Raw genomic sequence first — 22,797 nt, 5'->3', positions numbered from 1 at the left:
GGGCTCTGACAGTTTTCCTAACATAGGAGTAAGAACACGATTCACCCGCTCCACTTGGCCATTCGCCTGCGGTGCACCTGTAGCTACCTTAATGTGCTCTATCCCTCTCTCCTGCAGAAAACTAGAGAACTCTAACGAGGTGAAACAGGTCCCACGATCTGATATTATCCTAGTAGGGCGACTATAGAAATCAAAATATTTACTTAAGGCATCCTTCGCTTCCCGCGTTCTGGTACTATTAACCGGGAACAATTTGACAAACTTAGTGAATGCATCTATTACCACAAGGAGGTGTTTTCGCTTAGATCTAATACTCGGCCACGGACCCAAATGATCAACATGTAGGGTATGAAAAGGAACACACGACTTTGGGATACTATGGAGCGTTCTGTTATGGATTGTTTTAGGCATCGAGTGTAGTATACACGGTAGACAGTTTCTGATGAAACTTGCCACTTTACTTCTCATTGACGGAAACCAGTAGGTCCTCAAAAGGTCACTCACGCACTTCTCTGCGGCCAGATGTCCTAGTTTTTCGTGTGACCGCCTTATCAACTGCTCTTCCATACACATTGGTACATAGAAACATAGTTTGTTTTCACAACTCCTCTTGTAAACAATACCATCTATCATTTCAAAATCTACTTCAATTCCATCCTCTAGCATTTTTCGAATCCTAACTACTTCCTTGTCTCGCATCTGTTCTGTTTGCAATATCAAATCAACATCTTCTGGCGTTGCACCTACTACCCCAACTATCAATGATTTTAGTAATCTTTCCTCCTGAAACTCTAACTTGTCCCTCTCTACTGTATCCTCAACACATTTTTTCTCTTTATCTGAATTCCTACTACTAATGTACTTTACTCCCCCCACCACATCGTTAACGCTTCCTCTACATTGGCTCAAATCTCTAATTTCAATCTTCCATCCATCCTTTTCCCTATATTCACTATTCTCTATGTTATCTCTACAATCACCACCAAGGTTCAATCTATCATCAGACTTCCACCTATTTCCCAATCTACTTCCTACTGCACTTGATTCTCCACACTCAATCGCGGGGTTCTGTACGGTACTACTACGCTCTCTATTGATATTTAATTCTCTACACTTAATCACAGGGTTCTCTACGGTACCTCTATGCTCACTACCAGTGTTGTCTCTACTTACACTATTCCTTGTATATTGCTTTCTACTCTCATCTTTTTCTAAATTAGACTTTTCTAAACCGTATTTGACTCTATAACCATCCTCTAACATATTCGTCACTTGATCTTGTCTGCTCAGCGCATCAACGTGCGCCATACTGGCCCCAGGTCTGTGCATAATGGAGTAATCATAGTTCTCTAACTCTAGGGACCACCGTGCTATCTTGGGACTAATTGGCTTTCTGGTTAACGTCTGTACTAACGAATTACAATCCGTGATTATTTTGAAGGACCTATGCTCCAAATATGCTCTAAAACGCCTCAATGCATAAATTATAGCCAATGTCTCTAGTTCGAAACTATGATAACGTGATTCTCTTTCTGTTGTTTTGCCGGAATAATAGGACACAGGGTGCATCTTCCCATCATCTTGTCTTTGCATCAGTATTGCGCCATAACCGTATGAACTTGCGTCTGTATGTAATTCCGTTTCTCTATTTGGGCTAAAAATGGCTAATACCGGAGGATTTGCCAACGCATTCTTAAGAGTTTCAAACGTTTTCACCTGTTCTCTATTCATGGGAAACGGACCACCTTCTTTTAACAACTGCACCAAGGGCTTAGCTGTCGTCGCGAATGACAACATGAAACGTCGAAAATACGAAAAGAATCCCAAGCATGAGTGCAGTGCTTTTACATTTTGAGGGACTGGGTATTTTTTCAAGGCCTCAATATGGGAATCACTAGGAACTATTCCGTTTTGATTAACTTTATACCCCAGGAAATCGATGTTTCGATTGACAAACCTACACTTTTTTAGATTTATCTCTAAATTTTGCTCTCTAAACCGAATGCATAGTCTTTTTAATATATCCATGTGTTCTTCAACTGTTTTAGTCGCTACTAATATATCATCCATGTACACTACAATGCTTTTGTTCCTAATAAAGTCTCTCAAGAGCTCCGAAATAAATCTCTGAAAAATAGCGGATCCATTTTTTAACCCAAAGGGCATTCTCAAGTACTCATACTGTCCTTGCGGTGTCACAAACAATGTATACGGAACTGATTTTTCTTCTACGCCTATTTGATGATACCCACTTTTCAAATCTATAATGGAAAAACAGCACTTGTTTTCTAAAAACTCAAGACAGTCCTCAATAAGGGGCAATGGGAAATTATCTTTAACAATTCGTTTGTTCAGACCACGGTAATCGACACACATTCGAAGTTCTCCTGATTTTTTTTTTACTAGGACCAACGGGGAAGCATAAGGAGACTCACTTACTTACTTACTTTCTTTTCTAACAGATCATCTACTATTTCAGCTACTTTCTCTCTCTCATGGTAGGATAAACGACGCGGAGTACAATGAAATGGTGTTGTTTCTGTTACACGAATCTGCATCTGATACTTTGGTGGTGCTTTAAAGTCAAATTCTTTGTGTAAATAGTATGTCTTAATAACTTCCCTACACTTTTCTGCAAGAGTGAGGCCAAATTCGAAACCTACGTTAATATGTTCCTCTTCATCTATCTCTACCGACGCACAAAAGTTACTGAATTCGTCGCCTTGATTCATATTCTCGATGGCCATTTTGTCATTCCTTGAGTTTTCTTGTGTCTGATTTTTAAATGGATTAGAACGTTTGATTAGCTCGCTTCTTTCTGATTGATTACCATCTAACTTATCATATAGTCTTATGTTAATATTATTTTTACGTTCGGTGAATAAAGACGCGCAGGTTAAACTAATAGCTTTTTGCTTTAACGAACTTAATGATGTGTGTTTCTTCGCATTGATATTTTTCTTATGAACTAATTTTACTTCAATAACTTTAAGGGTATCGCGTCCCAACAATACCGGCAAAGGCAGCATGTTATCATCTACGATGTTTAATAAAACGATATATTTCTTTGTGCAAAATTCAATATGGCACTTAAATTTTCCCCATATGGGAATTGGTTGTCCTCCTAGTCCATAGTATTTCCTAACTTCATTATAGGCTTCAACTATAGCCGACTTCGGTATCAAAGACTTTTGAATAAAACTTACAGGGCTTCCTGTATCAAATAGACTAAAAATACTGACGCCTCTTTGTTCACCAAACGGAAGTCATAAAGTGATTAACTGGACAGCCGCTAAATCGTCGTTGTTTTTTTCTCCTGGTCGCTCCTCATCTTGAACTGCAGCTACCCTAGTGGCCATCTTTCGTTTCGGGCACTGCGAATATAGGTGGCTGGTACTCCAACAGTTAAAACATGCCCCATCCGGTCTCTTTGGCTGACTGCATTGCTTCATAACGTGCCCAAATTGCCGAAAGTTGTAGCAACGCATTGCGCCACCACCTTGCTGCTGCCCAACTGCCATACTCACATTTAGTTTTCCCTTTGTCATACCTTCGCTACGAATTGCTACGACGCCAGGAGCTCTTCTGACCTTATCATAGGTGACCATCTTGTCACGCAACTCGTTGAGTGTGCTGCAATATAGCATGGATGCTGCCATGCCCGTCTTGTCCTGCAGTCCCTCTACGATGAATTTGACCACATCGCTCGTGGCCATGTCTGCTTGCGACGCTATGCTGCACATTGCGACGAAATATTGCAATGCGCTTTCATTATTTGCAATTTTCCGTGCCTCCAGTCGCTTTCCAATGTCCCACGCTGTCACTTTCTGCTCAAAGACGTTGAGCAATTCTGCTCGCATCAATTGCCAAGTAAAATGCGCCACATGGTCGATGTACGCCTTCGCCGATCCGCCTAGCAGCCGCTTCGCTAATATCCAGCATTTGGACTCGGATACACCATGGAAATTCATAATGTCCTCAAAGTTACTTATCCAACTGGTTACAGCCTGGTCGTCATCTCCAGAAAATGGACGCATCAACGCCTCAATGTGTGTCAAGTCGATGCAATCTCTCGGCGTTTCCAACTCCATAGCCTCTTTCTCCGTTTTCAATACGCATAATTTGAGATCAGCTAAGCGCTTGCGAGAAACGTACAATTGTTCCAACTGCTGCAAACGGCGCGATTCTTCTTCGTATTCATCTGATCGCATGGTCAATTTCGAACAAGCGTTGTCTTGTCGCGGCATGGAAGGCTTCTCGAGCCTTCTGCACATTTTCACCATATTCTTCTGGCGCCGCTTTTACTGCGTGTTGTCGAGGACAAGTATCGATATATCGAGTACATTGGTATTTCTTATAATACTATCGATGAGTAAATCTTAAACTAATATTCAAATCTTATAAACTAATATTCATATCTTACAATTAAAAAAAAAAACACTTTGGCGCAACTCTTGTAAACTACGTAACGTAACTACATAAATATGTAGTTAATATGTAAGAAATGTGTTGACATGCAAAGAAATAAATTTAATAGACTTTTTTCCGTTTATGCTTAAACCTTATTATTATATTATTATTATTATATAAGCAATGCAATATAGATCAAAGCTTTAATTAAAGCAGTCTTGTAGGAAATTGATTTGATAATCGGATTAAGTTATGAGTGCAGTTTTGAGTCATAGATAGCTAGTAATATTCCACGGAATATTCAAATTAAACAATAGAAAATAGATTCACTAATCGGATAAAACTATGTGGGCATGGCTAAATTTTCTATATAGCTAGTAATATTCAACGGAATATCAAAAACGAGGAATATGTAAAATATAACTTGAATTCGTCAGTATATTTACGGTATATTTTGAAATATGTGACGTAGTTGACTGACAAACAGGCTGGCAGGGCTGCCTCTCAGTGTGGTTGTAACTGCTAACTCAATTGACTGACAAACAGGTTGGCAGGGCTGCCTCTCAGCGTGGTTGTGCAAAATTTATTTTGTTGGATTTTATTTCTAATTTTTCGATTGTTTAACTAACAAAACCGGCCTCCAAGATGCCGCCGAAGAAAGCGCCGGCGGGTCCCAGCAAAAAAACGGAACAAAAGAAGAAGGAAAAAGTCATTGAGGTATGCTAGAGTTCGGAGATGACTGCTGCTAGACTTTTTTTGGCCGAATAATTGATGTTGAAAGATGTAGAACCACGATGTGGCATAATAGCTCTACGGAGATATTGATTTCTGAATATTTATCGGTAGGACAAAACGTTTGGCTTGAAGAACAAGAAGGGAAACAAGCAGCAGAAGTTCATCCAGCAAGTCCAGAAGCAGGTTCAGGCCGGCGGCCATCATCCACGTCAGGATGGCGACAAAAAGAAAGATGAGAAGGAAAAGAAATTGGCGGATCTGCGTGAGATGGCATCGATCTTCAAGCCCGTGCAGACGCAAAAGGTGGATAAGGGCACTGATCCCAAGTCTGTGGTGTGTGCGTTCTTCAAGCAGGGACTCTGCACCAAGGGAGATAAGTGCAAATTCTCCCACGACCTGTCCCTGGAGAACAAGGTGGAGAAGCGCTCCATGTATGTTGATATGCGTGACAACGAAGATGACCTCATGCCCAACTGGGACGATGCCAAGCTGAAGGAGGTTGTGGATAAGAAGCATTCTGAAGAAAAGCGCCGACCCACAACTGAAATCGTAAGTCAAGTTCCGGCCGCTCATTATCAAATACTAATTACTAAATTCCGGACAGATTTGCAAGTTCTTCCTGGAAGCTGTGGAAAAGTCCAAGTACGGTTGGTTCTGGGAATGTCCCAACGGAGAGAAGTGCATCTATCGTCACGCCCTGCCCCCCGGTTATTTTTTGAAGCGAGACAAGAAGAAGGAGGATAAGCCCACGGAAATTTCGCTGGTCGATCTGATTGAGAAGGATCGCGCTGCTTTGGGCTCCAACCAGTCCCGTGTCACCCTGGAAACCTTCTTGGCCTGGAAGAAACGCAAGCTGCAGGAGAAGAAAGCCAAGATGGTCGCTGAGGAGGAGCGCAAGAAGAGCGACTTCAGCAAGGGCAAACAGTTTGGTATCTCTGGTCGTGAAATGTTCAGCTTTAATCCAGACCTGGTCGACGACGGACCCATCGAGGAGGGCGATGCCGCCTTTGATGTCTACAAACGTGAGGACGACGATGTTGACAATGCCTTTGAGTTCAAGGAACTCGATCTGGCTGCCCTTTCGCTGGCTGCCAAGGAGGTTGATGGTTCTGGCACCATAGCATCTAGCACCAGGCTACTAGATCAAGCAACGGAAGCAGCCAAAACCGCAGCAGCCGAGGATGGAGCGGCTTCTGATGATGAGAACCCATCATCGTCTGCCCCCGCCAACGATGCTGCACCCTTCAACAAAGATCTCTTTGTTGACTTGGCCGGCGAGCTGGATGACTTGGATCTGGATGATGAAGATGACTAGCTTGCTCAATTATTTCTTTTTAATTTTGATTTGTCAAATCACAGTGCGTTCATATAGAGATTTCTGCCTTTAGCTACTTTTGATCAATAAAACTGTAGCTTTCAAATGTTGCATTTCTGAAAAATTTATTAACTGTTTGATCTGGATAAGGATCTAAGGCCCTCTGAAGCCATTGCCATGATAGACGAGAAATGTTGCCTGAACTATTAATGTCACAAAAGAAATGCTTAATTTTATTACTCGAACGGCAATAATATTTATACATAAAGTTAGAAATTTGCATCAATTGTGAAACTACCAAAAGCCAGGAGGAAAAATACCCACAATCTGGGGGATCTGGCGCTCGCGGAGGAACTTGGCCAAAAGCATTTCCAGGCGCGTCTTCGGCCCGCCCTCGTCGTAGATGGCCAGTTGTGGCATGTAGGATATGTGAATGTAGAGCAAGAGCTTGAGGAACTGTTTGCCATAGGTGCACCACAACTCAAAGCCCAGTGTCTGAATTATCTCCATGATCAGGGTGGCGCTTATGTCTGGCAACGGTTTCACATGAACTACATGAGCCAGCCAACGCCAGCCTTCCTCCACACCGAAGCAGTGGGCAGGTCCGTCTGCCTTTCGTCCAGGCGTAATAATCACAGCAGCATACAGACGGGCGATTCCAGTTTGACGCTTGAGAAACATATCGGGCTTCTCCAGCTCGTTTTTGTCGGACAGCCGATAGCCCATCGATTTGAGATATTGCTCTGCTGTCTGTCCCGGTTGCTGCGGTATCACATAGGGCACCAGATATGGCGATTCTTTGTAGAGATACGCCATGAAAAACTTTCGGAAATCAGGCAGCAACTTCCAGAAGGTCACAATAACCGACGCAAAGGGAAAAGCGGCTTAAGGATTTCCCGATATAGCCGTCTCTAATTGACTAACGAACTTCTTTGCCATTAAGAGCATGCAGTAGTCACGAGCCAATGGATGGTCTTTAATAGTAATGGTGGCGTCATTCATAACTCTCACGCTGTGGCCAGCAAAGAATTTGTATAGTTTTTCAAAATTGCTGCTTAGATGTTGCGGACTGACCGCTGTAATGGCGTTCAGAGGCAAGTTTATTGCCCTTTGGCAGCCAGTGCGATACTGCTTCAACGACTCCTCAGACTGCAAGGGCTTCACTGCATCTACTTTGGTTTGGTAGAGTGAAATGATTTCATTGTAGAATGCTAGTCGCGATGGGTGGACATAGGAGGTAGATATGCTGCCTTCCGCCGGCGAAACATCAACGGAATTTTCCTCAGGAGGTGGCGTAGCCTTGGCGGCTTCGGCATTGGCAGCTTCTTCCTCCAGTTTCTGCCGTTGCTGAGCTTCCGACTCGTCCTTTGCTTCTGTCTCTGCGTCTGTTCCTCAAACTGCTTCTTCTCTTCTTCCAATTGCCTCTGTTTCTCTTCCTCCAGACGTTGTGCAGCTTCCATTTTAATTTGCTGTTGGATTAGCTCTGAGAATTCCGCCAGTTCTTTGATCATATCAGCCTCCAGGTCGTCTAAGTTTTTGCAATATTGCTCGGCCCTTATGATCGAGCTTAAATATTGACTTTGCTCGAAGTTTTCCATTTTCACAGAACAAACCAGGTCATCAAACTTTTCACCCAGCTCCCTGAGTTGCTGATTTTGGGCGGCACAGACCTGGACCGTCTCCTTATCCAATGACAGCAACAGCTTTATGATCCCCTCATACTTGTTGCCGAATCTTCTTTGGCACCGCGACACTCCCTCCAAGGCAAGTTTATGCAGCTTTTGGTCAGTTTTCTTGCGCAGGTCCAATTGTTGACGCTGCTGTGCCTCCAGCTGCCCTTGAGCCAGCCTTCTGATTGATGAGATTATCGTTCTGCTCTCGTAATGCTTTTTGGGCTAGACGCTCTTTTTGCTGATCCTCTTCCCTTTGACGGGAATCGCACTGTATCTGCAGACCTTTATGTGCCTCCTTTAATGCTTGAATCTGCTTACGCACACTCCTCTTGCACTGCTCCGCCATTTCCCGCCTAAATATACTAGCGTTTATTTCCCCTGCATCTGGGAAACAGGGCAAACTCGGTTCCTTGTCTCTGATGCTAGGAGAAACAATCGTTTTCTCTACAACAGTTTCCTGGGCATTTACAATGCCTTCGTCCAGACTTTCCTTCTGACCTTCCACCCAAAATGGATCCCGGTCGGGGCCCAATGTGCGTCCTTTGCATGTGAGCGAAGCAATAGCTGCATGCTTAAATACAGTTTCTAGGTGCAAACTATCCATTTCCTGTATAACATTTTCTACGCTCTGTGAGGAAAATAGCCTGTATAATTCAGAAATTCGGATATTCCATTCCTTATTATTTTGTTTGTTTGTACTGCAGACCAGTGTGACCGCGGACTATCGGCAAGATATACGGTCTAACCCTCAGAAATATACCGAAACTACGTCACATATTTCAAAATATACCGTAAATATACTGTCGAATTCAAATTCTATTATACATATTCCTCGTTTTTGATTTAATTTTAATTGAATATTACTAGCTAGATAGATCTCTCAGCCCTGCCCACATAATTTTATACGATTACTGATTCAATTTTCTATTTGACAGGCTTTTTTAAAAAACTTGCTTTTGTTGGATTTAATCTAAAAAAAGGTTTTAGCAAAAATGGGGAAAGAAAAAAACGAAAGAGGATAGTTGTTCCTATTGTTCAATTTTGATATTCCGTTGAATAATGCTGGCTAACTAAAACCTTTGGCCCTGTCCACATAGTTTTATCCTATTGATGAATACATTTTCTTCAAGATTAATTACTTTCAAGAGCTCCCGTGGTTGCTGTAGCAAAAATCGCGTCGTTCCCGTTTTAACCGTTTCGTAATGTGTCGGTATATTTAAACCCAACACATGAAAAATTATGTTTAATATTCGAAAGAAACCTACATTAATCCTCATTAAAAATGTTCCGTTTCGCAGAGTTTTCCATTTTACTAGATGAAGGCAAAGTCGACATACGTTAACGATGCGCGCAAAAAACCTTTTCTCCGCTCTGATCCTGGGAAATCTATTATTTACTTTGTTCCAGTCCCACCTGAACGATAGGTGGCCAGGGCTGAGGGCGACGCGCCATCTAGCGGAAGTCCAGGGAGGCTCGATGGTGTATGGTGACATCGGGGGAGCTGGAGCCGTTACTGGGGATATAAGGAATAGAATAGGATTAGATATATGTATTAGTAAGGGAAAAAGGGATAAATAGGAGTGAAAATATTAGAAAACGTGGATTGGATTATAGAAATCGTGGAGCGTGGACGGAGTAACGTCGAAATTGGAAATTTTGTGCTTAAAACAGAAAGTTTGAACCGGCAAGGAATATAGCCACCAGAACCGGGCCAGAAGGTTTCCTGGAGAGGGACACTGGAGTTCGAGAAAGTCGACTGCAGAGAAGAAGACTGCCCAACGGAACCTGAGTGAGTTCGTTCCAGTTGCGCGTGTGTGAGCCAAGTAGCGCGGGACGTGTGAAGGGGGAGGGTGAAAGAGAACGATTTAGCTGCCAGGGCGATTCTAGCCACACCGCACGATCGTTGCATCGCCTTCCAGTGCGTGCCACACGTTTGGTCTCATTCACCAGGTACCAACCCCGAAACCCTATTCACACACACACACACGCGCACACGTATACTCGGACCTATATAAATTTAGGGCTGACCGGCCACGGCCAGCGATCGCCCACGTCGTTTGAACTTAAAGAAAAAAAACATAATCCGCACTCCAAACACAGTTCCACATTAAATGTTATTTTGTTCCGTGTGTTGTCCTTTATTTAGTAATTAGTATTAGCTTAAACCGTTTAACGTACATTGAAAAAAAATATGTAAAAACACCAACACCTTTCACGAACCTAAATCTGCGATCAGCTGTTCAGTGCCAGAAGATTAACCCTTAGTGGGTGACGCGGGGGTCCCATCAGTCCACCGTATTTGGTCGAGCGATTTGTGGAAAAATATTGTTTATTGTTTATGTCCCGGGGACCCTTAACAAGAGCTCTTGGTAGGTTAAGTCTCCGTAGGGGCCCGAGTTAAATTAACTCCCGTAAAACTGGATCCAGGAAACTACACATATTCCATTACGTATGGGTGAGGGTATCCCTGTTGGTTGAACGAAATTTCAGCAGTTATTTCCTTGTTTGCCTTTGTGTCGAACGTTTTGGTGTTTCTTAGTGGTTAGTGATAATTTTGAGTATAGCTATTTATTAATGAGAAAGATAAAATTGTCAATTTACGATTATTAAAGCTTGGATATATATTGAAGCATGATGCCTTAAATTTAAAATAGAGGGAGGACGCGTGGCGTAAGCCATGGATTAGGCCAGCCGTTACCGTTCCAGCAGAGGGTGGCCAAAATGAACGTTGTGTTTGGTCACAGGTAGGGCGGGCGCGCGAAGTGATAACACCCAAGCTTCACCCACTTGATAGCCGTCTGTTTATGATTTTCTTTGTTGTTGTTAGGTTGTTGTTAGTTTTGATGTCCCGAGAAGTAGTATGTCTCCTTTTTTGTCTACATTTGGCGGGCAAGGGGAACTACCCAGCCCTGGGGTCGACAGCTAGCCGGCATTGCCCTCTGGGAAACAAGCCAAGTGTAACAAATGGCGCCCAATTTATTTTCGAATTCGCATGCATCTGGACTGACGCAGGTTCGGGTGGTATTACAACAAATGTCACTCGGGCTGGTAAAGGCAGATGCGGGGAATGAAAAAAAATAATAAATTTTGTGGAGAAGACGACAGCTCGCGAATTGCAGTTTAGCTGTCCCGGCAGAAGTCGCTGCTGCAGGCTTAAGGTGAGCGTAAAGCTGGTCCTTAATGGCGCGGGGTGATTGATGCTAGGGATGGATAGACGGAGGCAGTTAACGGAAATATAAAATATGTGATAGGGACTTACGAATTGCAGTTGAACATTTTGTCGCTATTCGATGTCGCAAGTGAACGTAAGTCACTGCCGTTCAACAAAAAAAATGAACAGGGAGTTTGCGACGGACTGGTGGACTGTGATATCGAATTAATCTGTGATGGAATGTGATATTGGAATAAGTTAGAGTGAGTCATGTAGGCAAATGTTCATTGTAGTTTCGCACCTTCTTGTTTAAAACAAAGCCGCTTTCGTGTTTTTAAACCTGTTGTCTGTCTGCCGAGAGGTGGTGAGGAGTAGGTGGCCCGGGAGTCGTAAAGACAACCCGCGATGCATCTGTTGTCATGGCAGGTCGGTATGATGGATGACAGGAACAAATCACAAGCAAAGTGAGCTCATGCACCGTGAGGCTTCTCGTTTATCGGCCATCGCTTAGAGCGATGACTAGAGTAGATGACAGGCCACACATAGGTGGTGTTCGTAATTGTAGGATATCCCTAGGGCGACTGTCAAGTGGAGCGCAGAAACTGGAGCGGTTACTGGTCCCGGCTAGTCACGTGTCCCCCTCTTAATGAATCTTGTAAGAAGAAGAAGAACTGTTAGGAATTTTTGTTGTTAGGTTTTGTGTTGTGTTGAATGTGTTTGAAGTTTGAGTGTCTTAGGTGTCGATCGAATATACATGTATGTTATTATTTATTTATTTATTCAAATATTTAATTGCATATATCTCGTTAACGGCGCTAGTTGGCGCAATATTTATATAGGTATTTATTTATTTATTTATCGGAGTATTTGTTGGTCCGAAGCGTGGTGTTATTTATTCTTACTAGTTATTTCTTTGGGTATTTATTTCTTTATTTATATATATTATCTTAGTTTAGGAGTTTCCCTTTTTTTTTGTAATATTGGTGTTGCTCGGGGCAGATGCCACAAGAAGGGGGTAGTCGACGTATCATACGCGATCACGCGTAAACAAAACAGTGGACCAGATAGGAGAAGTGTCAGGGGCGATGTTTGATCAAGATCGGGAGGAACTTGAAGCTGTGGGTGGGTTGCCAAGAACACCGGTCCAGGCCAGGTCAGAAGAATGGCCAATGTCCGATCCTACACCCACGCTTGCTTCCGAACCGGCATCAGCAGTCAACGTATCGTTGGCTCAGGCTCATGCGACACACAGGGCAGCGAACACTGACTCGATTAGTCGGGTGTTGCAGGAGGAGTTGCGTAAGGGGTTTATCGAGATGATGCACCAACTCAACGAGGTACTCCAGCCGGTTAGACAGGTGCAGCAGCAGAAGGAACCGCAGCGGGAGGAGGTTCACCACGAGCAGGAGTATCGAGGAGCAATCCCGAAAAGGAAGCCGTCTAGCACGACTGATGCGCCGATTCCGCCACCAAAACCATTTTTGGCTCGCTCGGGTCGAGGTGGTATTGGTCCGGAACCGTCTTCAGGAGTAGGACCGACCGCATCCAGTGAGCAGCATCAACGGGGTGGTCATCAAGCGCGAAATTGGCGAAACCCGATAGAACTCAGACACTCGGGTCAGGGCCGTGGCGAGGGTAGGAGAGCTGGTGGGATTCCTCGAGAAGATCCGCATCCAAATCCCCCGGGTTATAGACCTTGGCCACGGTGGGGCCGAGTCGAAAAATGGGACGTGACGTTCGACGGAGACAGCAACAAAATGACAGTCGAAGATTTTGTGTTCCGAATTGAATTCCTACAAGCCCAATGCCGCTGTCCGTGGGATGAAGTTCTAAAGGGATTTCATCACCTGGTTACAGGAAACGCGCGGGAATGGTACTGGCAGTACATCCGTGATCATGGCGGTGGTGTTTGGCAGGAACTAAGGGGCGACTTAATTGCTCGTTTCCGAGGCACGGCGTCCGAGTTCGTCCGCATGAGAGAACTGCGAGAAAGAATGCAGCGGTCAAACGAGAGTGTGGAAGACTTTTTCCATGTCATGAGAAAGCTCGCGTCGAGGTTGGAGATGCCACCACCTGAAAAGGAGATGGTAAAAATCGTCAAAAAGGCACTCACAGATGAGATAGCGAGTTTCGTCTACGGCTTACGGGTTTATTCCTTAGACCAACTGCGGGATGAGTGCGTGGAAATAGAGGCACATCTGAAGAGGAAGGCTCGATCTTCGTGGCGAGGAGCACCCAAAGCCACAAACTATGGTCGCGGGCCGAATGCGAACGTCAGCGAGGTCGCGCAGGATCGGTCGATTGGCGATGAAGAGGCAGAGGTCATTGAGGAAGCGCAAGTGACACAGCGTGTTCCACAGAAGTTGATTTGCTGGAACTGCGGGCAGACCGATCATGGCTTTAGGGACTGTATGGCATCGGAGAGGCGAATTTTCTGCTACCGGTGTGGAAAGCCCGATGCATATTGTCCAACCTGTCCGAATTGCGCGGGAAACGTGAAGAGGGGTGCGATCCAAGCAGGCGAATCACGCTCACAGAAGGGGCCTGCGCAGAGAAAGTAGAAGAAAATAAAAATGAATTAGATAGACGTAAATTGCATGCTAGGTTAAGGAACTTATCATATGAAGAGCGCTTAAGAAATTATTTAGAAACCAGAAATAGAATATTTTCTGAACTACGAGTGGATGGTATGCGAGCACTGTCGGTGCGGGTAAGAAAGGCGAGATCCCGTTTTAAGCAAAGGCGAGCTATGAGGAGGCAGGTGATTGCTTCAGTAAAGCGTTGGTGCAAGAAAGACCCGAGAGTTTTCGCAGAAATCTCGATAATGGGCGAGTCCGTGCGAGGCCTGTTGGATTCAGGCGCTACACACAGCATGCTAGGGTGTAATGGTCAGGAATTCCTGGAGAAGCTGGGCGTGGAGGCTCGTCGATATTCTTCTATAGTGAAGGTAGCGAATGGGGAAGATCGCGCAATCGTTGGCCGAGTAGAATTACCGGTGAAATACAAGGGAGAGGTAAAAAGATTAACGTTTTAATCACAGATTAGTGGAAGAAGTGCTGGCTGATCAAGTCGCTCACTATGTGGAAGGCCCGGAGAAGGAGATAGTGCAGGAAGAATGGGAGTTGTCAGAAGAGCAAAGGGCAGCCTTGGATCAGGTGAAGGCAGAGTTTCTGACTTTCGAAGCCGTAGGCCTGGGGAGGACGTCGAGAGAGACTCACAAAATTCAGTTGGTGGAGAAGGCCGAGCCTGTGAAGGATCGACATTACCCACTGTCGCCAGCGATGCAGGAAGTGGTGTGTGGTGAGGTGGACAAAATGTTGGCTTTGGGAGTCATCGAGTACAGTGATAGTCCGTGGAGCAACCGTACCACCGTGGTGCGAAGGCCGGGCAAAAATCGTTTCTGCCTCGATGCCCGAAAGCTCAACAAAGTAACCAACAACAAACGCACGTGAAGATTCTGCGACAGGTTGCCGAGCGTCTACGAGAAGCAAATTTAACGATAGGGCTGAGCAAATCTCATTTTTGCTATAAAAACATTAAATACCTGGGATTTATAGTGGGAGGAGGAGCGCTGAAGATGGATCCGGATCGTGTGTCGGCCATTTTGCGCATTCCCGAGCCGCGATCTGTTCGAGAATTGCGTAGTTTCCTGGGAACTGCGGGCTGGTACCGGCGCTTTATGAAAAATTATGCTGAGATGGCCGGTCCGCTCACAGACGCCCTGAAAAAGTCGGGAAATGGAAAGTTTAAATTGACGGAGGAGGCAAAACGAGCCATGGGGGAGCTAAAAGCTGCACTCACCTCGGCACCAGTCCTGGTACACGCGGATTTCAAGCGGCACTTCTACATACAGTGCGACGCCTCACATTATGGAGTAGGAGCCGTACTCTTCCAAAGGGATGACGAGCAGAACGAGAGGCCCATAGCGTTTTTCTCTGCCAAACTGAATTGCCACCAAAAAAACTACTCGGTGACAGAGAAAGAGTGTCTGGCAGCCCTCATGGCGATCCTTAAGTTCCGTCCGTACGTAGAGCTTATGCCGTTTACAGTCATAACTGACCACGCCAGTCTCAAATGGCTCATGACCATGAAGAACCTGGATGGTCGCTTAGCTCGTTGGTCCCTTCAACTGCAGGCCTTCGATTTCGGCATAGAACACCGGAAAGGAGCGGACAATGTAGTGGCAGATACATTGTCACGCAGTATTGAAGAGCTGGAAGTGGATTCGAGTAGTATCCTGGGTTTTGAAACGGTGGAGTTTGAATCTGGAGAATATCAGGAGTTAAGGAAGGAAATAACAGAGAACCAAGACCGCTTACCTGATCTCCAGATTGTTGACGGCATGATATTCAAGCGCATGCGCTTTGAACGATTGGATGATCAACTGGAGGGCGCCGTCTGGAAATTGTGGGTTCCGAGTTCGCTGACGGCCGCGTTGATAGACAAAGCACATTCGGAAGAGAAGACAGCGCACGGAGGAATCGCGAAAACCTTGCACTTATTGCGTAGGCAGTTTTACTGGCCGAACATGGCGATAGAGGTGCGGGATTATATCCGACGGTGCACCGTGTGCAAGGAGTCGAAAGCGCCGAATTATCGGATGCAGGTCGGAATGGGGCAAGAAGTGGTCACTGAGCGCCCGTTCCAAAAACTTTATATTGATTTTTTGGGCAAATATCCGCGGTCAAAGAACGGTCAGGCGTGGATATTTATTGTAGTTGACCAGTTCTCTAAGTTCACATTCCTAAAGACCATGACCAAGGCCACAGCAAAGGAAGTTGTAAGATTCCTCGTTCACGAGGTGTTTTACAAGTTTGGAGTGCCGGAGATGATTCACTCGGACAATGGGGCTCAGTTCGTCTCGAAAACTTTTAAGGAGATGACCGATGCATTCGGAGTCACTCATATGAGGACGCCAGTGTATTCTCCGCAGAGTAACGCAGCCGAACGCGTGAATCGCACAGTACTCAGCGCGATTCGGGCGTATCTGGAAGACGATCACCGGGACTGGGATGTGCATCTGCCGGAGATAGAACTGGCTATTAGGAACTCGGTTCACGAGGCAACAGGCGTAACACCATTCTTTGCAGTCTTCGGGCAGCAAATGTATTTGCATGGGTCATGCTACAAGCTGGCAAAGCGACTGCGGTCAATCGGCGAGCATGACATATCGCTGCTGGAGGGTCAGGACAAGCGACAACTCATCCAAGAGAGGATTCGCGCTAGTTTACATCAGGCATACGAGCGTAGTAGGGTAAGATACAACCAGCGAGCTCGGGTGTTTTACGCGAGGCCGGGACAAGAGGTATTCCGCCGAAATTTTGTCCTTAGTGACTTTGGAAAAGGCTTTAATGCCAAGTTCGCGCGCAAATTCATCCGATGCCGGGTAGTGAAGCCAGTAGGAGAGAACGCGTACGCTCTGGAGGTCCTTAACGGCCGTCCCATAGGAGTGTACCACGCCAAAGACCTGAGAATGTAGTGAGGTGTGGGTGTGGCCTACGTTGGGCGCGGCAGAAGAATGGAGGGCACGCCGGCGTGTGCTCAATAGTGTTCCGGAATCCGGTGGGCATGCCCACGCGTATGTTGTCCCTCCTGGGACTGTCGACATACTCGTGGTGGTGTTCCAGTCCCACCTGAACGATAGGTGGCCAGGGCTGAGGGCGACGCGCCATCTAGCGGAAGTCCAGGGAGGCTCGATGGTGTATGGTGACATCGGGGGGAGCTGGAGCCGTTACTGGGGGTATAAGGAAGAGAATAGGATTAGATATATGTATTAGTAAGGGAAAAAGTATTAGGAGTGAAAATATTAGAAAACGTGGATTGGATTATAGAAATCGTGGAGCGTGGACGGAGTAACGTCGAAATTGGAAATTTTGTGCTTAAAACAGAAAGTTTGAACCGGCAAGGAATATAGCCACCAGAACCGGGCCAGAAGGTTTCCTGGAGAGGGACACTGGAGTTCGAGAAAGTCGACTGCAGAGAAGAAGACTGCCCAACGGAACCTGAGTGAGTTCGTTACAGTTGCGCGTGTGTGAGCCAAGTAGCGCGGGACGTGTGAAGGGGGAGGGTGAAAGAGAACGATTTAGCTGCCAGGGCGATTCTAGCCACACCGCACGATCGTTGCATCGCCTTCCAGTGCGTGCCACACGTTTGGTCTCATTCACCAGGTAACAACCCCGAAACCCTATTCACACACACACACACGCGCACACGTATACTCGGACCTATATAAATTTAGGGCTGACCGGCCACGGCCAGCGATCGCCCACGTCGTTTGAACTTAAAGAAAAAAAACATAATCCGCACTCCAAACACAGTTCCACATTAAATGTTATTTTGTTCCGTGTGTTGTCCTTTATTTAGTAATTAGTATTAGCTTAAACCGTTTAACGTACATTGAAAAAAAATATGTAAAAACACCAACACCTTTCACGAACCTAAATCTGCGATCAGCTGTTCAGTGCCAGAAGATTAACCCTTAGTGGGTGACGCGGGGGTCCCATCAGTCCACCGTATTTGGTCGAGCGATTTGTGGAAAAATATTGTTTATTGTTTATGTCCCGGGGACCCTTAACAAGAGCTCTTGGTAGGTTAAGTCTCCGTAGGGGCCCGAGTTAAATTAACTCCCGTAAAACTGGATCCAGTCAACTACACATATTCCATTACGTATGGGTGAGGGTATCCCTGTTGGTTGAACGAAATTTCAGCAGTTATTTCCTTGTTTGCCTTTGTGTCGAACGTTTTGGTGTTTCTTAGTGGTTAGTGATAATTTTGAGTATAGCTATTTATTAATGAGAAAGATAAAATTGTCAATTTACGATTATTAAAGCTTGGATATATATTGAAGCATGATGCCTTAAATTTAAAATATAGGGAGGACGCGTGGCGTAAGCCATGGATTAGGCCAGCCGTTACCGTTCCAGCAGAGGGTGGCCAAAATGAACGTTGTGTTTGGTCACAGGTAGGGCGGGCGCGCGAAGTGATAACACCCAAGCTTCACCCACTTGATAGCCGTCTGTTTATGATTTTCTTTGTTGTTGTTAGGTTGTTGTTAGTTTTGATGTCCCGAGAAGTAGTATGTCTCCTTTTTTGTCTACTTTTGGCGGGCAAGGGGAACTACCCAGTCCTGGGGTCGACAGCTAGCCGGCATTGCCCTCTGGGAAACAAGCCAAGTGTAACAACTTACCTACTCACACATTTAACGAAAGAGGATTAAGACTATTCAGCACTTGAACAGCTGGATCTCAGTCAAATCAATATTATAGTATTAATTTAGCACATCCCAAGGCATTTATTTAACAATTGTGTTTATATCAATTACAAACGAATCTCTACAATAAAGTTAATTACTTTTCAAGGAAACTTTCGCCGACTAGTGACTTTAGCTTGGCTAGATGCGTTTCGTTCAACGTAAAACCATCGTGGATGAGCTTGGCGAGGACACTCGACTCCATATTGTTTTCGACAGCATACTGGAGGGCAGCCAAGGCCTGGCTGGTCGCTTTCTCCTGGACCGAGGCCTCCACATACTCTTGTAATGCGCTCTCGGCGGGTGTGCCGGGAATGCGATGCTGATTTTTGTCAATGTGGGAGAACACTTCGCTGGCCTTCTCGTAGTTGTCGCCCCGGACGAGCAGTGTTAGAATGTCGCCAAGCATTTGTCCAGTGAACGAGACCTTTTTGATCCGCTTCACCGACTCCTCGATCTTGTTGTACATGTCCAGAGCCACCTTGGCACATTGCTCCGGGAGCTGGGATTGGGCGGGCGTGTCCGCATTTGGTCGATTGTCCACCATAATTCGCAGGACATATAGCAAAAGGCTTTCGCGGTGCGTGTGGTCGAACACAACCATGTCGGACCAGATGCGAGGCACGTGTTCGACTGCGGCGTTGATCTCAATGGTCCGGAGTACTTCCTCCATGATGCCGGGCTCGGGTATGTAGATGTTGGGCACCAGCAGGTCGTAGGTCAGCATAAAGTCCTCCATCGATTCAGTCTGGCAGAGCAGGGCCAGATAATTGCGGTAATAGATAGACTCTTTAAACGAATCGCCTATCAAATCGTAGTTGTTGCCGGGATGCAGCAGCTCGTTCACTTTCTTGGCCAGCGACTTGTCATTTAAATGATTGCGGCACACATCAATGGCAGTGGCAAAGAAGTACGTGTCCTTGGGATGCTCAACCCTGAACTCCCTGCCTGCAATCTCGTTCAGTATGTCCACTATAACATGGGACACTGGACCGCGCTCGCGGCAGAAGATGATCAGCAGATAATAGTAGGTGCCTAGGCTCCGGTTAACACCAAGTTGCTTGAACTCTGGCAGAATTTTGAGGGCCGACGTGCGGGCAAGTTTGAAGTTGCCAAAAGTGCTAATGCACTGGATAATGGCATTCAAAGTGCCTAAATTGGGGCGCAATTTCTGCTCCGACATTTGCTGCAGCAGCTCGGTGCACAGTTGCCATCTCTGTTCGGCATTGTCCTTTAGAAAGCTGATGATTTGGATAATCGAATTAAAAGTGTTTGTGTCCAATTGAATTTGCTTTTCGCCAGCCTCCTGAAGCAGGGCGTATGCCCGCTCACACTGCAAATACTTGGCCATGCCACGAATGAGGGAAGCGTAAGTCTTGGGCGTCTTTGGTTCAATTTCGGCATACAGCTTCTCAGCCAGGTCACCCTCCTTCCACGTCTTTCCGTGTCGCTTACGTCGTCGGTTGTTTTCGAGAAACCACTGTTCCTCAATGTACTCCTCTGGTAGTGGGTCCTGATTATTGTGGAAGCACACAAGTTCTAAAAGACTTTGCTTTAACTCAGAACTGAGGGCGATTCCCTTCTGTTCCATCAGGTTGTACACAAGCACGGCGTCCTTAAGCTCTCCCTGCTCAATCAGTTGCCCGAGAGAACTCTCGTCCACCTCGGACTCTTCAGTGTAAACCATGCTGGGTGCGAATTTTTCAATGGCCGGCTGAGCTTCTTGGTGCTGCATTATATAAAATAGTTAACTAGAGTTAACTAGCAATCTTGTTACTGTCTACCTACCAAAAAAAGATCATGGTGCTCTTCTTTTATCCATTTGGCAGCCTTACGCCCAGCCTCCGACATGGCGTATGTGCGCTTTGCCATATTTGACATGGGTATCAGGAACGGATCATCGTGGTACTTGTAATGGGGCGCCGTGTGGTCGCGTCCGACGGTGCTGGCCAATGCTTTTAGTATGTCCGTGGGCGAGCGTTCTATGCGATTGGGGACTTCAATGAGCTCCGCAGCCGGTGCAGCGCCTGTGGTGGTTGTGTAATGTGTGCTGCTGGTAGCTATGCTCCGTCCAATGCTGGCCTTTGGCAGCAATCTGAGCTGACGCGTGAGGTACATGGTAGTGCAGGTGCGGGCCTAAATCTCGGCTGTTTTCACTAATGTTTTTAAAATTAAAAATATTCTGTGATTTCGTGCGGAAAATACAACTTCTTCTTCTTGAATATATCGATATATATAACTCCACTACACTTTATCACCTAATGGGAAAATCATACATGCAATGAGAGTATTGGAATGTGACTTTAATTTTTGGGTGATATTTTTTAAGTATTACAATTACTTATATTATTTCTTTTCTGTTCTCTTATTGACGAAATATTATAAATACCAACGGGTTTCTCATTGACTTCAAGCAAAAAATATCGATACTTTTGTGCGATAACCGGTCTTTGCTTTCGCAAGAAATTACCGATTTGATTTTGAAACGCAAAAATTGGTGCTCCGACCTTCGCAGAATGTAAGTTACTTTCGCGGCAAGGACCGCGGCTCTGCATTTAAAGTCTGTTAGTATATACATATGTATGTGATTTGGATGAATTGGTATCGGAGCCGATGACTGCGGGAGAAAGAGTCACAGATATTATTTGAAATATATTTTATTGGTAGGCAGTTTTGAAGAACATTTTTAATGACACTCCGGCAACACAACGGACCTTTTATAGGTCCAAGTGAGCTTGGGGGCGGGAGGCTCTTATCCCCCACCCCCCTCCCGGCTACCGCCTTAACCTAACCTAACCTATATATAATGAACATGTTTCAAATAATCATTTTCATCTCGCAATCATTTTCCATTACGTTTTTCCGTTGTAATATTCTTCTATGTATGTATGTATGTATATAATAAATTTATTTACTTTATTATTATTATATATATTCCGTCCACTCGCTTTGTTTTCTTTTGTTTAGTTGCTGCGGTTGCGTTTTTGTTGTTGTTGTTGTTGTTGTTTTTATACCCGATACTCAAAATGAGTATTGGGGTATATTAGATTTGTGGTGAAAGTGGATGTGTGTAACGTCCAGAAGGAATCGTTTCCGACCCCATAAAGTATATATATTCTTGATCAGCATCAATAGCCGAGTCGATTGAGCCCTGTCCGTCTGTCCGTCTGTCCGTCCGTCCGTCTGTCCGTCCCCTTCAGCGCCTAGTGCTCAAAGACTATAAGAGCTAGAGCAACGATGTTTTGGATCCAGACTTCTGTGATATGTCACTGCTACAAAAATATTTCAAAACTTCGCCCCGCCCTTTTCCGCTCCACAAAGGACGAAAATCTGTGGCATCCACATTTTTAAAGATACGATAAAACCAAAAACGCAGAATCGTAGAGGACGATTATATGTTCTAGAATGTAAGATCTCAACCAGATCGTATAATTATTATAGCCAGAATCAAGAAAACAATTTCATTCTTTCTCGCTCTGTCTCTCTCTAACACACAGGTTTCATGGTCGGTTGTGCCAATTGCAAAATATGAGTTCAAGGATCTCAGAACCTATAAGAGCCAGAGCAACCAAATTTGGTATCCACACTCCCGTGATATCGGACCTTGACCGTTTCGTGTCCAAATTTCGCCACACCCCTTTCCGCCCCCACAAAGGACGAAAATCTGTTGCATCCACAATGTTGCACATTCGAGAAAACTAAAAACGCAGAATCGTATATAATGACCATATCTATCAGATTGCTGAATCTGGATCAGATCAGATCATTTTTATAGCCAAAAGGAACAAATCAATTTGCACTGGCTACGCAGCGCCCGACGTCACGCTCAGACTGATTTTCTGTCTCGCACGCACTCTTTGTCGTGTCGCGTCTGCCGGAGGAGAGCCATACTGACTTAGTATCGGGTATAACTGTAGAGTTGCGGTATCCGCAGCAACTCACAACGTTCCCCCTCGTTATACCCGATACTCAAAATGAGTATTGTGGTATATTAGATTTGTGGTAAAAGTGGATGTGTGTAACGTCCAAAAGGAATCTGTTCGGGCCAGCCGCTGAAGAATAACCGTAACTTTAACATTATTATTGTATGAGCAGAGAGAGCCGCCTATGTTGTAAAACGTTGAGGTTCTGCAGAGCTGCTGCGCTCTCCCGCTAAAGGGGCTCTCTGCCGCCGCCACTTCGGCAACTACTTTGATCTGCTGCGCATTGGTTGCATATCGATCTCGCATAAAGTTTATCTGGCAATAGCAAGCAATCGGCTTCC

The 22,797-nt window shown here is 45.3% G+C and overlaps 2 protein-coding genes, 1 long non-coding RNA gene and 1 pseudogene across 4 annotated transcripts; 1 reads left to right on the top strand and 3 right to left on the bottom strand.

Annotated features, from left to right (window-relative positions):
- Positions 1-4,937: 4,937 nt before the first annotated feature.
- LOC117192903 (zinc finger CCCH domain-containing protein 15 homolog) lies at positions 4,938-6,570 on the top strand. The gene is made up of 3 exons (XM_033397643.1): positions 4,938-5,127; positions 5,257-5,694; positions 5,750-6,570. The coding sequence occupies exons 1-3, from the start codon at positions 5,056-5,058 to the stop codon at positions 6,458-6,460; spliced, it is 1,221 nt and encodes a 406-aa protein (XP_033253534.1). The 5' UTR covers positions 4,938-5,055; the 3' UTR covers positions 6,461-6,570.
- A 62-nt stretch (positions 6,571-6,632) lies between these two features.
- LOC117193951 lies at positions 6,633-9,410 on the bottom strand (annotated as a pseudogene).
- Positions 9,411-11,488: 2,078 nt separating this feature from the next.
- LOC117193802 lies at positions 11,489-13,291 on the bottom strand. 2 transcript variants are annotated; one of them, XR_004474706.1, is made up of 3 exons: positions 13,132-13,291; positions 11,586-11,955; positions 11,489-11,514 (listed from the first exon to the last, which is right to left on the bottom strand). It is a non-coding gene; the product is annotated as an uncharacterized LOC117193802 (long non-coding RNA). The 2 variants fall into 2 exon arrangements; XR_004474705.1 differs by having other exon boundaries at positions 11,586-11,936; positions 13,132-13,289.
- Positions 13,292-18,551: 5,260 nt separating this feature from the next.
- Positions 18,552-20,651, bottom strand: LOC117193397 (protein PTCD3 homolog, mitochondrial-like). Its single transcript, XM_033398146.1, has 2 exons — positions 20,322-20,651; positions 18,552-20,262 (listed from the first exon to the last, which is right to left on the bottom strand). The coding sequence occupies exons 1-2, from the start codon at positions 20,649-20,651 to the stop codon at positions 18,631-18,633; spliced, it is 1,962 nt and encodes a 653-aa protein (XP_033254037.1). The 3' UTR covers positions 18,552-18,630.
- Between the last annotated feature and the right edge of the window lie 2,146 nt (positions 20,652-22,797).

The sequence above is a fragment of the Drosophila miranda genome, assembly GCF_003369915.1.
Source record: "Drosophila miranda strain MSH22 chromosome Y unlocalized genomic scaffold, D.miranda_PacBio2.1 Contig_Y2_pilon, whole genome shotgun sequence".
NCBI classification, from domain to species: Eukaryota; Metazoa; Arthropoda; class Insecta; order Diptera; family Drosophilidae; genus Drosophila; species Drosophila miranda.
This window is presented reverse-complemented; position numbering and strand designations above follow the sequence as displayed.